General features: G+C 44.5%; 1 protein-coding gene across 4 annotated transcripts in view; it reads left to right on the plus strand.

The window, feature by feature from the left end:
* The window catches only part of SPTBN1 (spectrin beta, non-erythrocytic 1), a 199863-nt gene that overhangs the window by 155344 nt on the left and 30871 nt on the right, over positions 1-13648 (plus strand). For all 4 annotated transcript variants that reach the window (XM_023251677.2, XM_023251678.2, XM_023251679.2 and 1 more), the window contains 5 exons: positions 285-1041; positions 1896-2098; positions 7092-7182; positions 12383-12529; positions 13378-13641. In XM_023251677.2, the coding sequence (XP_023107445.1) occupies positions 285-1041; positions 1896-2098; positions 7092-7182; positions 12383-12529; positions 13378-13641 (1462 nt within the window). The remainder of the gene's footprint in view (positions 1-284; positions 1042-1895; positions 2099-7091; positions 7183-12382; positions 12530-13377; positions 13642-13648) is intronic.

The following is a 13648-nucleotide window of genomic DNA, read 5'->3' on the forward strand; positions in this document are numbered from 1 at the left end:
AAGTAACTGACTCTTTGGGGGACAGATGTGCTGCTGTCACAGCTCCATTGGAGCTCTTTGAACAAGTGCCTCTCATGACTGGCTTTTTTCAGATTATATTGTATCCCTGAGCTGTTTTGATAATATTTGCTATCCATATACAGAGTGAGATGATTTTCCAAAAAGCATGTATTCCTAGAAGAGATTGAGAGAGGAAATGACCACCGCAGTTAATGTGACTGTCCAGCCGTGGGCTGTCAGCCTGTCTCTTACATGACTCTCTCTCCATGGCCTTGCACTCACAGGTGGAGTCAGTTCCGAGAGCTGGTCGACAGGAAGAAGGACGCTCTTCTCTCTGCCCTGAGCATACAGAACTACCACCTTGAGTGCAATGAAACCAAATCCTGGATTCGAGAAAAGACAAAAGTCATCGAGTCCACTCAGGACCTGGGCAACGACCTGGCCGGCGTCATGGCCCTGCAGCGCAAGCTGACCGGCATGGAGCGGGACCTGGTGGCCATCGAGGCAAAGCTGAGTGACCTGCAGAAAGAGGCGGAGAAGCTCGAGTCCGAGCACCCCGACCAGGCTCAGGCCATCCTGTCTCGGCTGGCCGAGATCAGCGACGTGTGGGAGGAGATGAAGACAACCCTGAAAAACCGCGAGGCCTCCCTGGGAGAGGCCAGCAAGCTGCAGCAGTTCCTGCGGGATCTGGACGACTTCCAGTCCTGGCTCTCCCGGACCCAGACGGCCATCGCCTCTGAGGACATGCCCAACACCCTGACTGAGGCAGAGAAGCTCCTCACGCAGCATGAGAACATCAAAAACGAGATCGACAACTACGAGGAGGACTACCAGAAGATGAGGGACATGGGCGAGATGGTCACCCAGGGACAGACCGACGCCCAGTACATGTTTCTGCGGCAGCGGCTGCAGGCCCTGGACACCGGGTGGAACGAGCTGCACAAAATGTGGGAGAACAGGCAGAATCTCCTGTCCCAGTCACATGCCTACCAGCAGTTCCTTAGGGACACGAAGCAGGCCGAGGCCTTCCTTAACAACCAGGTACCTCTCCTCACTGCCTTTGCTTCCTTCCTTGTAGAGCAGGCCGCTGCTTCAAAGCACCCCTGTGTGGAGGCAGAAAGGTATCTGAGAGGCTCTTTTCCCCGACTTCTAAGGTGTTGAAAGCCATCACAGTGTAGGGGATGGGAGCTGCGGGTCCCTGCGGGAGCTCCTCATCTGCAGAGTCCTCTTCTGTTTCAGCTGCTTCTGAGGGTCTGTTACATTCATAGTATGTCCTCATGGTATCACGTCAATTGGCGATATTCTGTGAGAGAGCAATCCAGTTTGACAGTTTGAAAGGTGCGGTGAGGGATTTTTTTTGTTTGATTGGTTTTTTTATTTGTTTGCTTGAGTGTTTTGTTTTTTGTCTTTTGGTTTTTTTTTCATGGAGGAGTAAATGGTTGTCTTCCTTGCTCTAGTATAAGAGGGACTTTGAGTCAGAAACTCAGGAAAGAAAACAGCTGAAGATGGTGGCCAACATCAGGGTTGTTAATCTCTCTTTTTAAGAGAGCGTTTGAAGAGTATGTCACTATTGCCTTCATGAGCATGAGAGGACCCTGGTGGCTGATGCACAAAGCTTTGGTTACTGTCCTCACTCACTTTAGAGAAAAATTTAGCACATGGAACCACTTAAGGAAATTTAGTTCCTTATGGTGTCCCACTAGGTATTTTCCCCTCCCAACTTCTGTTTTTTTCTGATTCAGTAGATTATTTTATTTAAGAATAATGAAGGAAGTGTAATGAAGTATGTTACACAAAAACCCAGGATATGGGAAACAGTGCTCTCATTATTCTGAAAATGAGTTGTATTTCATATTTCATCCTGCTGTGATTTTGGTTTTCTCTCTTTGAAAAAGGAGTATGTTTTGGCTCATACTGAAATGCCTACCACCTTGGAAGGAGCTGAAGCAGCTATTAAAAAACAAGAGGACTTCATGACCACCATGGATGCCAATGAGGAGAAGATCAATGCTGTCGTGGAGACAGGCCGGAGGCTGGTGAGCGATGGAAACATCAACTCAGATCGCATCCAGGAGAAGGTGGACTCCATTGATGACAGGTACGGTGTTCCAAGGTTCCTGAGGGAGTCTGGCACCCTGGGACTCTCTAGCCTCCGAATCACTGGCCAGACATCCTTGGGACTGTGGGTATAAATTTCCCAGTGAGTGAAGTATAGGCAGCTGGCAAAATTTAATCTATCAGAAAATCTCCCTACCTCACAGAAAATTAGTAAGCAGTTGCATGGCTACCTGGCACTGTGGTTCTTATGGTCAAGCATGTGCAGGTGTCCACAAAAGAAAAGAAGCTGTGAGAAGCTAAACTAATACTAAATCAAAGGGTTGTAAGAGCCCTCATGATGCCGAGTAGCAGTTGGATATGAGCCATGCCCTTGGAGAGTTGATGTATAGCCTGTCACCTGGTGGGACTCTGAGAGCCACATTTCCCCAGCTAAGCCCATGTTCACCTTCATCCACACAGGACTCCTCTGAAGCCTTTCGGAGGGAGTAGCGAGGGAGGGCGAGGTTTTCTTGTCCTACGTATCTGGCACAGCCACAAAGGAATGTTATCAGGCCCTTCTCAGAAAATTGGCTTGGATAATACCTTGATAGGATTTTTTTTTTTTTCTGATGAGAGAAAAGCCCCTTTCCTCTTCTGCCAAGACATCTCCAAGATTGGATGCTCTTCTTTAATTTTTATTTGTTTACTCATTTATTTGGAGTCCTGTAAGATTTTTCTCCCTGACTGAGAGCCAATGCGCTCTGTTTGTAACTTAATTCTTACCCTGCCTTGGTGGTTACTAAAGTACGAGGTCAGGGCAGATCAAGATCTGGATGTACCAGCACAGGCCGGTTCTGGTCTGGCCCATCTGCTGCCTAGCCTCTGTTCCAGTCAATCTTCCGTGGTCCCGGTTTGGGTTGGATTTTTAAGGGCTCATCGTGAAACCGATGTCCTCAAGAAGCAAGTTCTTCCTCAAGGCTTCTTTTCTGACTTTCAAGTGCAGTGAAAAGGAAGAACTTCTTGCTGAGAGCGTTTCCTTGCTTACCATGTCCAAGAGCATCTCCTGAGACCCTGGGCCAGATTAATGTTTTAGCATATGGGTTGAAAGGGGAAATTACTCCCTCCCCATGACGATTCAGCTTTTGGCTTTAGCACTTCCGGTCTGTCTCTTTCACTGATTCAGAGCCTGAACCATATATTCTGAGGGTGCTACTGTTGAATAAGGTATGACATACATTAATTATAATTTTGTGTCTGTTGCTTTTTAAGTAGCTACAAAAAAAGGGGAAAAATCCCTCCACCAAACCCTTGAGTGAGTGTGAAAAATAAAAATTAGGCCAGGTATTCTTAACTTAGAGAAAAAGAATTTATTTCCTTTCTTCCTAATGTTAAGTCTCCAGTTATTTTGTAAATATAATACCTCATGTTCATCTGTATCAGATGCACACAGCTGGTTTCCTGAAGGCGGGCTTGGCCGTTAGGGACACGTGCTTCGAGGCAGACGTGCAGCCGCCTTGTAGTTTCCTGCATGTATTTATACGTCCCCTGGTGCTGCAGCTGTGAGGGGTTGTTGGAAGCAGGTGACGTTGTCAATGGAGAATCCTGTGTATGACAGAACTTTTCAGCAGCAGTCGGTTTAACCTTCCTTTTGCCCTTGATTTGGAACCTGAGCTCCAGGGGTTCCAAAGCCTTCTTAGGATTTCTGTCTTGAGGATGAATGGAGGGATGTGAGTGGCTCAGTTGGTTAAGCATCTGACTCTTGAGCTCAGTTCAGGGTCATGAGTTCAAGTCCTCTGTTGGGGTCCACATGGAGCAAGGAGCCTACTTAAAAAAAAAAAAAAAGCACAAGAAATGGGAAATACTGTCCATAAACATAAGAAAGATGGATGCGGGAAGGGTCTTTCCATTGATCTGCCCTCAGGAGGTCTACGCTGTCCTCAGCTGATGTTAAATGAATTCTGGTTTCACTTTAATATCCCCAGAGGCCTCAAGATCAGAAACTGACCTTGAGGATACTTGTCTATTACCAAAATACACAAATATGTGAATTCCAGGTGCTGTGGGGACGCAAGCTAAGTATAAATATCTAAATCTTCAGATCTCATCCCCTGTCCAGAAACTTTCTGATGCTGTTGTGAAGCTATTTTCATAAAATGCGAAAGTCATTATAATGTGCTTATGTTCCGGAAATCTTGTCATTACCACTGAGTTTGTTGAAATGAAAAAGTACCAGAACAAAGACACTGGCTCCTAACAGATGTGGGTGTGGTACAAGTGACCTTTAAAGTGCTCATGCCTGGGTGGAAAGTAGCCTGCTGTCCAAGCCCGCCCCAGGGGTGTGACTGGGTGAGCTTCCTGGCTCCAAGGAAGTTCCAGACACATTGCAGTACTGGGTGAGCAAGAAAATGGGATCTAGCTTCATAAAGCCAGACCCTATCTCAATGGGAAAAGAAGCTTACATATTACCCGTCTGTTGTACTTAGGCACCTGTGGTTCTTTACTTTTTATAAGAACCAGAGTTAGACCCAGCATCCGCCTCAGAGGATGAAGGAGCTTCTGAGTCCTATTATAGGGATAGGAGGTGAGAGATGGAAACAAAGCAAGAGATTTAACCTTGCCCCTAACAAAAAGTACCCTTAGGACTATGGGAAACTATAGCCAAGTTTTAGATGGTCCTTTCCTATAGTTAAATTGATGATCCAGCCTTGAAAGGCCTTCTCTGAACGCCTTTGGTTACCACTGGTGAGCAATGAAGCCACACTGACTTCTCTCGAGGGTTCTCTGAGTCAGCAACCATGTCCACTGCCCGTGTAACTGTTTTTTACAATGAGAAGCATATCCCTCCGAAGCCATCATCCTGTCCTCTCGTAGATTTGTGTCATTTGGACACGGGGCCCTAAGTCACCATTTGGCTTTTCTCTTCTCCCTGGTCCCACTAGAAGAGAAAGACTGGCCGGACAGAAGTCTGCTGTATGTGTGTGACTTGAATATGTAAGATACATTCAGGATTCTGTCTGGTTGTTTCTGTCTCGGTGAGTCTTCTCAGTGTTTGAAGTTATTTTTATTTCCACTATTGCCTTGAGCTTCAAGGATGCATGTCCTGCTATAGCTGTCAGTTTCTGGTTCCTCCTTGCTTTCTGAGCACTTGGGTGTGACACTGTGGAAAGGACTAGGATCCTTATTCAAGGCCTCTGAGTAAAGGCTGGACCTCCTGGGTTTTGTGCCTGACTCCAACTCAAATTAACCTCCTGAAGGATTGGCTTTATATTCTTAAAACTCCCTACAAATAGTGCCTGAAATTTGAGGTTTGGGAATTTAAAAAACTTTTTTGGACATTCCTTCCCTACCCGTTTTTAAACACGTAATTCCTTTAGCCCAAATACACTAACAGTCTTTAAATGATTTTTTTTTTTTTTTAATTTTTGGTATCCGAGAAAGGATATCACTGCAGTTAAGAGGATTTGGCCTTTATTTTTTGTTATGAAAACAACAGAATGTTAAAAATGTTGGGAGAGAAGCTACAGCCATGAATCTCACCTGTAGCACCTGCCATTTCAGTTTCTGCTTTCTAATTGTGCCACTGAACATGCATACACTTTCCATTTAGCATTATTTAAGAAGTATTTTTCTATTTTTGCATTTTACCTAAGTGATTAAACATACTAAGACCCGTTTCTGAAGCTATAAAACCCCTTTCAACTAAAAATAAAAAATTAGAAAGTGATTTTATGTAACTAGCATATACCTGGCAGCATTACTTCGGCTCATATCATTCCAGTTGTTCTGTCGTCACTGGCGCCTGTAGGAGCTGAGAGCCCTTCCTTCCGTTCCCCAGACACGTGGTAGCGGCAGTGTTGCCATGGTTCCTTGTTCCACCAGCACTCACTGAGAGCTTGTGTGACTCACGGCATGGCTGTATGATCTTTCTTGCTCCCAAGGAGGGTTCTTGAAAGTCAGTCAGCAGCTAGTGCTCCCTGAGCTGCTCTTTCTGGGCATCATAGAGAATCAGGTCGTGGTCTTCTTCCTCCTTCCATGGGGGCCGAACCAGAGAGACCTTGCCCAGGCAAATGCAGCAGGAGATGACTTTGAGAATCAGAATGGAAACCCAGCATCCTCATCTCCCCCAGTTAATGTCCTTCACTGGCTGGCTGGCTGGCTGGCTGGCTGGCTGGGCTTAGGTTCCTCGGGAATATCAGGGAAGCCGTATTAGAATGACACTGCTTGATTCTTGGTGTGCTGTGGCTCTCCCCTGTTGCCGCAGAACTGTGTCAAGGCCATCCTTCTCCTGGCACTCCCAGTATTCACATGGCTGTTCTTCACCATCTCTGGTGAGCCTAAGCCACCGGGCACATGAGGGAAGTCTGCTGCTAAGTTCTGGAGCCTCATCGTTGTGTGCGAAGTGTGGGCATTCAGGGTGGGGAGTGAGCACACCATTTCCCTTGCTGTTCACCAAGTTCAGCAGCTCCTACCAATTTTGCTTAAGGTTTTGTGCTTTAGCTGCATTAAACCTTGGTTACCCTTACCTGTTAATAAAGTGGGATTTAGTAGATAAATAATCTTACAGGTCTCAAAATTTTCATTCTTGGTTAATTGTCATTTGGAGGGAGTTTTTCTCAGGATGACAGAATATTTATTTAGGAGACATTAATTTAAAGCCGGTTGTATGGTTGTCTATAATTTCTTAGTCCAGTGTCTTAAAGGTAAGTTTCAAATTTTCCTTCAGTGCCCCAAATGGAGATTTGTACACAGTACATGATCAGATTTTTCCCCCCAGCACCAGATTAGGAAGCATTGGACTTATATGGCTCATTTGACAGCCTCTTCTGCCTGTTTTGTGGCTTGGACAGTATTTTGGTCTCTCGTACCGTGGCTTACTCATTTGGAGGATGCTAAATTCTCTCGTTTATCTTGCCTTTTTGACATAATTAAAACCGTACAGGCATACCGCTGTCGTCATATATAGAAACCCAGGAAAGACATTGAGTTGTAAAATCAGTATTTCAAGATTCTCTGTCTCCTTTTTTAAAAGTTATTTTTGTTATTATTATAAACAGACATAGGAAGAATCGCGAGGCAGCCAGCGAGCTTCTGATGCGTTTGAAGGACAACCGGGATCTTCAGAAATTCCTGCAAGATTGTCAGGAGGTATGCCTCCCTTCCTTGCTTCTGAGGAGATCCAGAGCACTTAACAGAAGAGCCCTTGAATTATAAAATTAATCAAGGCCCAGAAATTCATTGTTTCCTGCTGGGGCAGTGTGGCAGTTCTCATCAGTTCTCCAGCCTGCAAGCTACCACTTAGAATAACTAGATTCTTCTAATCTAGAATAGTCCAGAACTCTGCTATCCATGACAGTGGACCCTAGCCACACATGGGGCTATTTCTTTTGTACATATCAAGGTGTAGCTCTTCTGTCTTCTATCACATCTATTAGCCAACTGTGATTAGCAGCTGCCACGTTGGACAGTGCAGATCTAGAACATTTCAGTTGTCGAAGGCAGTGACACCCTAGGATATTCTGTATTGTAAATGCATTTACTGCCGTGTTTTAACTATTTAAAGTAATACACGCTTACTGGTATGGAAGGAAAGAACTAAGGAGTACTGGAACTGGCTATCTAGGTAAAAAGCAAATATTTAAAAAATACAGACTGAGTTTCTTACTCACTGAAGACTTTGAAATAACCATCTTTCAAGCTCCTTGAATACATGTCTAACATGCCAAGAGCAGCACTCCTGATTTCAAACTTGTGAGTTTTAACATGTGGTATTAATCTGATGATTCTCATACTATTTCATGCTCCCCTGATATGTGCACAAACAAACTTGGAAAGCTAAAGTTAGCCAGAAAAATGCAGTCTCTCTCCAAGCTAGTTGGAGAAAAGCATCTGGCTGCCTTCACATGTGTGAGTTCAGGAGCACATTGCATTTTTTTCTCTCTGCCGGAGAATAACAGTGAGACTCTATTCTCTCTGGTTTATTAGGTTAAATCCACTCGGAGGCAGAAATGGGATGAAGAATATCCAAGAGAAGCTGCAGGGGCCTTGGGGGAAGGGTATCGGAGGGTGTGGGGACGGGATCGGGTCGTGTGCAAAGAATGTGACTGAAATCATCACAACACCTTGCATGCAAATGTGTGGCTGTGTGTTAGAAGTAATACAGCCCTAATAGCAGTCGCGTTAGATCGCGTGTGACAGAAGCGATCCTTCATATCCATTCAGCTGCTGTCTGACTCTGAATCTTGCAATATGCTCCAGCAGCTAAACCTTCAGAAGGAAAGCCCCTAAACTGTGTAGCTCAGGGTCTGTCAGTTTTCTGTGCCACTCTGATGAATCTAGGTCTCTGGGGGATTTGCCTGGAGCCAGACAAGCAGAAAACAGGAATGCCTCTTCAAGTGGCACCCAAGCATTAATAACCCATTTGGATAGGATGCTTATTTAAAGAGGTATTTGTGTCCCCGGACGGGACATAGAGGAGAGTAATGGGATCTGAAGTTAGCTGTATTGGGCCACATGTTGTGCCATAGTGAATACCAAGTGACTCTTACTCATTGGAGGGGTCAGGAGATGTCCGTAGCCTGGGCTGTGCCTTCCACACATTGGAGGTCCCTGTATTATCCCTTGATGTTTCCCTTGTAGTACCATCGATGACTCATTTTAACCTCAGCCCATATAGGGGGAAGCGGGGAGCCAGTAGGATTCCATACTCTTGCTTAAAAGGCAAGTTTAATGAGATGAAAGTTATGAACCTCAGCATGGTGAAACCTAGGTTAAATTTGGGAACAAGAATGCTGGAAAATGAGCAGGAGGTGAGGAGGCGAGAGGAACCCTTGAAAGAAATCCATTTGGAGTTTCCCTATTTTCCATTTACACATGTGTGGATTCATAAGTAGAAACATGGGAAAAGTAAGTGGGTAAAATAATAGTCCTTCCCAGTAGAATCACAGGAAATGGTCTTACTAGGTCATTAGAGCTTTGTTAGCACTTGTTCTAAATTAGCACCCTTGGTTACAAGTAGTTCACTCCTTAACATGCACCAGTGACTGCTGGGCATGCCTCAAGGGCTCAGTCCTAGTGGGATTTCCCCTATGTGCAGAAAGGTTTTGGCTGCGTTCTTACATCCTGGGAATGATGTGCAGGTCTCTTTGTGACTGCTCTGCTGAGTCTTCCTGTTTTAGCCTTTCTTTCTAGCCTCATTAAGTTACTACAACTCAGGGCGCTTGGGTGGCTTGGTAGGTTAGGTGTCCAACTCTTGATTTTGGCTCAGGTCATGATGGTTCATGATATTGAGCCTCTCATTGGGCTGTGTGCTGACAGCAGGGAGCCTGCTTGGGATTTTCTGTCTCCCTCTCTTTGCCTCTTCCCCACTCACATGCACGCTCTCATCCACACTCACTTTCTCTCTCTCTCTCTCTCTCAAAATAAATAAACGTTAAAACAAAAAAAGTACATCTAGGGGTGTCTGGGTGGCTCAGTTTGTTGATCATCTGACTCAATTTCGATTCAGGTCATGATCCCAGGGTCGTGGGATTGAGCCCTACATTGGGCTCTGAGCTAAGCATAGAGCTTGCTTAAGATTCTGTCTCACTGTCCCCCCATCTCCTCCCCTTTGTGCTCTCTCTCTCTCTAAAAATAAATAATAAAAAGTTAGTATAACCATAGATGCTGGGGGTGGGGGGTGCAATCCCTCCCACATCAGCATGTACAGTTTCTGTGTAGTGACAGAATTTAGGGCAGGTTTGGGGGCTCCAAAACCCTGGTGTAGAAGTGCAAGCAAAGCATTGGTATGTAGTTTTCTTTGGCCGTGAGCTCTGCATCATTCAGCATCATTAAAATACGTACGTTTTAAGCCAGGATCTCTGAGAATGGAGTTTGTGTATGGACTAGCTTTGCATTTGAAAATCTACCTTCTATGCTTCTAGAAACTTAGAGAGCACCCAGAGGTCAGAATTAGTACCATTGCTGGCTACTGGTATCGTCCAAGTCTAGGGAATCCAAGTTGTCCCTGTCATAGTCCCTTCCTTGTAGTGCCTTGGCTGGAGCAGGCAGGAGTTGTGAGATCTGCCTTGGTTGCCACTCCCATTAACCACTGCCTAGATGGGGAAATTTATTGCAGGGGCTCCCCTATCCCCAGCTGTAGATGGGGATATAAAGAACATCATAATTTTTGTAGCGTTATTTTGATGTGTATTCCTGGAAAATGATTTAGAAGTTACTGCTTTTCTGTTTTATTCTCTCATACCATAACTCCTGTTTTCAGAAATTGATGTGTTTTTTTAAGAGGGCAGTAAAGCTAGACTCATGTGGCACCAGGGATAGCAAGTTCCGTTGCTTTGCTTTGGAAAGCTTGATTCAGTGATCAAAGCATTTTTCCTATCCTTTTCCAATCTGCACAGTGTTCTTTTCTGCAGAGAATGAGTATATTCTTAAATGACCTTTGTAAATGCCCACAAATAATAACTGCAGTTCTGATTCCAGAGTGCTGATGAAGGGTTGATGAACTAGCAAGTTCCATAGATCCATTTCATTGTGCTGTATCGCATGATGCTTTATCTGTAGGATGATGTTCAGCAAAGAGCAGATTTGTTTATAAGCCTCTGATTTTTATGTAGCTCTTTTTTTTTTTTTTAATCTCTCTGGGTAGGTGGTTATGAATAGCGAAAATATGTGAATGTCCTTTGCACTTTGGATAAATGCCTTCTATTGTGTATAATCTGTGTGTATGTGGAACACGGGGAAAATTTTACCATTTGGTTTCCTTTTAACCTCTTTCCCCCTTGGACCGAATGAATGGCCATAGTATTTCAGGTTTTGCCTACTCAGGTAACTGGAAAATAGATAATTCTTTTAAAGTAGGAAGTTTACTGTCTCTGTTGTGTAACCAATCTGTGGTCCTAGCTTACAAAGGGCTTTATGAGATTTACTGGTTTTTCACCTCAATAAAGAATAACAACTAAGATCTCACTACCTTTTGCTTTCTACCTCCACCCCCTTCTGTACAGAGAGTGGGTGAATATGCTGAGAAAGTAGAGATGGTGACTGGGAGTTCACCCACCTTCAGATCCAAGGGTGCTCCTGTGACCTGTGTCAGCCTCCTTGACATTGTTTTTAAAGAACAGACTTGCTATTTAAACACATTTGCAGGGAAGCCTTTCCCAGCAGTAGCCCCGAGTGTGAGTGAATGGTCTTAGAAATGTTGATCCTTTAAGTGTTCTTTTGGTTTTCTATGCCTTGGAGATTGGCACAGAAATCTCTAAACCTTGAAGATTGGACCATGAGGGTGCAAATTTGTTTTGGCAGCGACTGGTGTAAGAAGTGGGCTTCTTATGGTCACACAGGAGAAGGGACATGGTCTCTGAAGACCTTTGCTTCTGATTCTGGCCTGATCCTACATTCCTTTGTGTATATTTCTCTTGGGCAAACAAAAAGCTCTTCCCGGGTTAGTGCTGTGTATGGGGTAGGAATTAGGACCTGGCATGGCCAACTACAGGCAGGCAGTAAGGAGCCGAGCAAATTGGGATGAAAGCCAGCAAGAGAAGTGTGTCCAGGGCCTCGCGTTGGGCTGCCTCCCACCCCAAGCCTCGTGAGAGAACTCCCTTCTTAGATCTGTCAGCAGCTGGCAGGCTTTGTGATGCTTTGCAGAGTTCAGATCCAAGTAGACATGTTGGGTCTCAAAATCAAATCCTGTGGAGTGTTCTCGGTCTGAATGGAAGGCTCTTTAGAGAAATAGAGGCTATAGAAAAAAGGGTGAAGGTGACTGAAACTTGAAGGAAACTTTAAGAGGGCATCATTGTTGCCTTGCTCCTACAGTGAGCAAGTTATTTATGCTTTTTTGGCATTCCCATAGATACGCTGTGAAGGGAGGGGAGGGATCAAAGAGTGGGGTTTTGTGTTTGGTCTTTTTAATATGTAATAGAAAGAACTAAAAGGATAAAAAGATTACCGAATAAAGTAAAAGACAGTTAATCACGATTAACATGGTATAGCTGGCACAAGTATTTGGAAGAAAAAGAAGTGACTTGGACTGGTTAGGGCAGAATTTTAAACACAAGCCTTTAGGGGAAAGGCTGGTTGTGCGTGCCAAACCCTTCGAAGGCTGGCTCAGAGAGCTTTTTGTACCTATGGATTTAACATTAGATACTTTGGAGCAAGGCTCAGGTACATCTCCCGTACAATGGAGATAACCTGTCATGACGGGTCAGAGTTGTAAAGTAAATATTTGGTTGTCAGTTGACATGGAAACATGCAGTATGTGTAGTACAACATAACACAACTCTTTCCAGGCAGAAAAAAGGCTGATGTCTGTGATTACAATCTCTGACATTTTTCTGATTTTTGTTTTTCCTAGTTATCTCTTTGGATCAATGAAAAGATGCTTACTGCCCAGGACATGTCTTACGATGAAGCCAGAAATCTGCACAGTAAATGGTTAAAACATCAAGCATTTATGGCAGAACTTGCATCCAACAAAGAATGGCTTGACAAAATTGAGAAGGTGAGTTAAAATGTTGGATGAGACTCCCATTTGGGTGGTGTGGCCATGGCAAGAAAATGAACCAGGTGGGAAACGAGCTCTTCTCTTCAGCACATTCTCCTGCATTTTTAAGTCCCATCTGATCCCATACAGAAGTTACCCTGCCAGAAGCGGGGCCTCTCCCACTAAACCAAATGCCAGCTTTAACCTGCTAGAAGGGAGAACAGCAGAAACCCAACCAGTTGTGGTTCAAAATCCTTGATTTGTCTTTTAGTAAGTACTAGTTGTTCGATTTGTTTCTCACCTGCTGCAGATGATGGGCTGTGAGCCTCCTGGGCAGAGTCCCACTTACTTGATCACAGCATGTGTCCTGGACTGTGACAGAGACTGATGATTTACACAGAATTTAGAAATATTACGTATTTTCAGTTTCCTCGATTTTTCTTGTGTGACCAGGCACTATGGTAACTTAGTATGTATCATCTTGGCACAGGGAGATTCTCTGCAGCATAACTGAACATGAAGGTGAAGTTCCCCACCCTTCCTTCTTTTCCTCAGACTTTTTATATTGTTTCAGATTCTTAATGGTTAAAGTGATGTGTTACCATCTTCGGGAGCCAAGTGCAGTGGAAGTCATAAGTCATTAGCACTTTCCCGTTGCCCCTGTTGAAAGTATTTCATCATGCAACAGTCATTTCTTGCTGCACTCTTTGGAAAGCCGTGTAGTGTACATAGACTAGGCCCTTGTCCATTTTATTAAGCCATAACCTTATGTGAATGAATAGGTGAATCACAGATTAAATATCGTAGGGTTGTTTCTCACATTGCCCTTTGTTCTCTAGCAAACTGTATTTGTTGATGTTTTCCAGGAAGGAATGCAGCTCATTTCAGAAAAGCCTGAGACGGAAGCTGTGGTAAAGGAAAAACTCACTGGTTTACATAACATGTGGGAAGTCCTCGAGTCCACCACCCAGACCAAGGCCCAGCGGCTCTTTGATGCAAACAAGGCTGAACTTTTCACCCAGAGCTGTGCAGATCTGGACAAATGGCTGCACGGCCTGGAGAGTCAGATTCAGTCTGATGACTATGGCAAAGACCTTACCAGCGTCAACATCCTGCTTAAAAAGCAACAGGCAAGTG

Source organism: Felis catus, chromosome A3 (genome assembly GCF_018350175.1).
Source record: "Felis catus isolate Fca126 chromosome A3, F.catus_Fca126_mat1.0, whole genome shotgun sequence".
Classification (NCBI taxonomy): Eukaryota; Metazoa; Chordata; class Mammalia; order Carnivora; family Felidae; genus Felis; species Felis catus.